The sequence below is a fragment of the Morone saxatilis genome, unplaced genomic scaffold (genome assembly GCF_004916995.1).
Source record: "Morone saxatilis isolate NCDOM2014 unplaced genomic scaffold, NCSU_SB_2.0 Contig9, whole genome shotgun sequence".
Taxonomy (NCBI): Eukaryota; Metazoa; Chordata; class Actinopteri; family Moronidae; genus Morone; species Morone saxatilis.
Genome location: NW_023340268.1, coordinates 9,040,635 through 9,042,694, shown reverse-complemented (window position 1 = coordinate 9,042,694; position 2,060 = coordinate 9,040,635). Strand labels below are relative to the sequence as shown.

General features: G+C 42.4%; 1 protein-coding gene across 1 annotated transcript in view; it reads left to right on the top strand.

Annotated features, from left to right (window-relative positions):
• The window catches only part of LOC118342851 (kelch-like protein 10), a 6,104-nt gene that overhangs the window by 1,790 nt on the left and 2,254 nt on the right, over positions 1-2,060 (top strand). Inside the window, exon 3 of the mRNA XM_035681512.1 lies at positions 314-928. Within this exon, the coding sequence (XP_035537405.1) occupies positions 314-928 (615 nt within the window). The remainder of the gene's footprint in view (positions 1-313; positions 929-2,060) is intronic.

The following is a 2,060-nucleotide window of genomic DNA, read 5'->3' as shown; positions in this document are numbered from 1 at the left end:
AAACCTGGGCTGCTGTGGTAAGGACTTGTACAAGGGGTCATATGCTCAACAAGGTGGGCTATCAGGGCGCCCAAAAGTTGAGTTACCCTAAATCACATTATCTGAGTGCTGTTTAGTTAGTTGTAATCTGCATCTTCATCACTAGATGCCACTAAATCCTCCTCTAAGTCCTTTAAAGATGAAAATTTAGTTGTCACGATAAATGGGTGAAACCAATATAAGTCTCTTTTAAAATAATTAGAAGAAGGCAACAGAGGTCTGGACACTAGTCTCATGTTCAGTTCAAAGATGCTGTCCTGTTTTCTCTGTGCAGTTCCGGCTGGCCTTGACAAACAAGGATTACATCAACATGAAGGTGCTGTCCAATGAGCTGGTCAGGAACAACCCTGAGTGCAATCACACAGTCATAGATGTCCTTAAAAGGATACACATCATCACAAACAGCAGCTGGTTGTCTGCGCTTCGTAAGCCTCTCACCTGCCCTCGCCTGCCTAATGCCGTCCTGTTGGCCATTGGAGGCTGGAGTGGCGGCAATCCCACCAACAGCATCGAGGCGTACAATATCCGTGCTGACTGCTGGATCAACGTGACGAGCAGATGGGAGCATCCTCGTGCCTATCATGGCACTGCCTTCCTCGATGGGTATGTCTACTGCGTTGGTGGTTTTGACCGACTGGAGCATTTCAACAGCGTTCGCAGGTATGACCCCAGCACACGCTCCTGGAATGAGGCAGCGCCCATGCACTGCCGCCGCTGCTACGTGAGCGTTACTGTGCTAAACGGATACATCTATGCAGTGGGAGGTTTTGACGGTCACACACGACTCAGCACTGCAGAGCGCTACAGGCCCGAGACCAACCAGTGGAGTCTCATTGCACCCATGCATGAGCAGAGGAGCGACGCCAGCTGTACAGCACTCCACAACAAGGTGGGTGAAGTGAAAGCGCAGCTGGGAACAATTCAGAGTAACAGAGAGTAGTATCATAGTGACTGGAACATTACTAATTTGCTTTGAAACAAGACTTAGAGTCTATAGCTAGTGGCCCCGTAAGACTGTAAAGGTTACTGAGCAGAAAAACGATTAGATAAAAGTCAGGATCTGAGTTTATTTGGAATAATTGGCCAGAAGTTAGTGTCAGACCAGTCTGGCTCACAGGAAGTAGACTGTGGGTTTAAGTCTGCCATTGGCCGACTATTTCAGGAGAATCTCATCTCCTCCCCTTTCACAATCTTCTGGCACTATTTTGCAAGGAGACTGTCGCTGCATCCCACGCTTAGCACCGCCCAAGATGATTGTGATTGGTTTAAAGAAATACAAGCAAGCCATATACCAGATTTCTCTGCATGTGGAAAACAAACAAACAAAGTGGATCGGACTGAGCCACATAGAACTTTTATTGACCAAGGAGATTTAGCTTACTTTCTAGTTTGCCAAAATAAGCTGTGATGTTAACTATAGCAGCAGGGGAGTTGTGAGTAGGCAGATAGATAGATAGATAGATAGATAGATAGATAGATAGATAGATAGATCGATACTTTGTGGTCTGGAGCTGTTGTGCAGGCTCTGGGAAAAAAATCTCGTCGTCTTTGCATTGTAACAATATAATATGGTGTTCACATAGTGTTTATATCATGGTATTTATAAAGGATATTGGATTTCTCCACAATTGCTTACCCCACCTTTAAATATAAGTTAAAATGAAACCAACAAAACTATTGGCATTGTGATATAAAGTATGAGATTCCAGACCCCAATTAAAATTTTTATACTAATATTGATATTTTAAAGTAAAAAAACAGCCTGAACAGTATATGCCAATATTCATTTTTAGAATCAACATTCAGCATAAAGAACCTTTCTATTTGGGCTAGTAAAGAATAGTAAGTAAGATTGTACTAAGTCATGACATTTTACAATTGAACAATAGACTTGTAAAAGGTCTTTAACAAACTATGTAATGGGGACTGTTTCAAAATGACCTCAAACATATATTTTACATCACTGTAGAGCAATTTCTTATTATTATCGATAAGGTAACATTGGAAGATAATATTAGCTG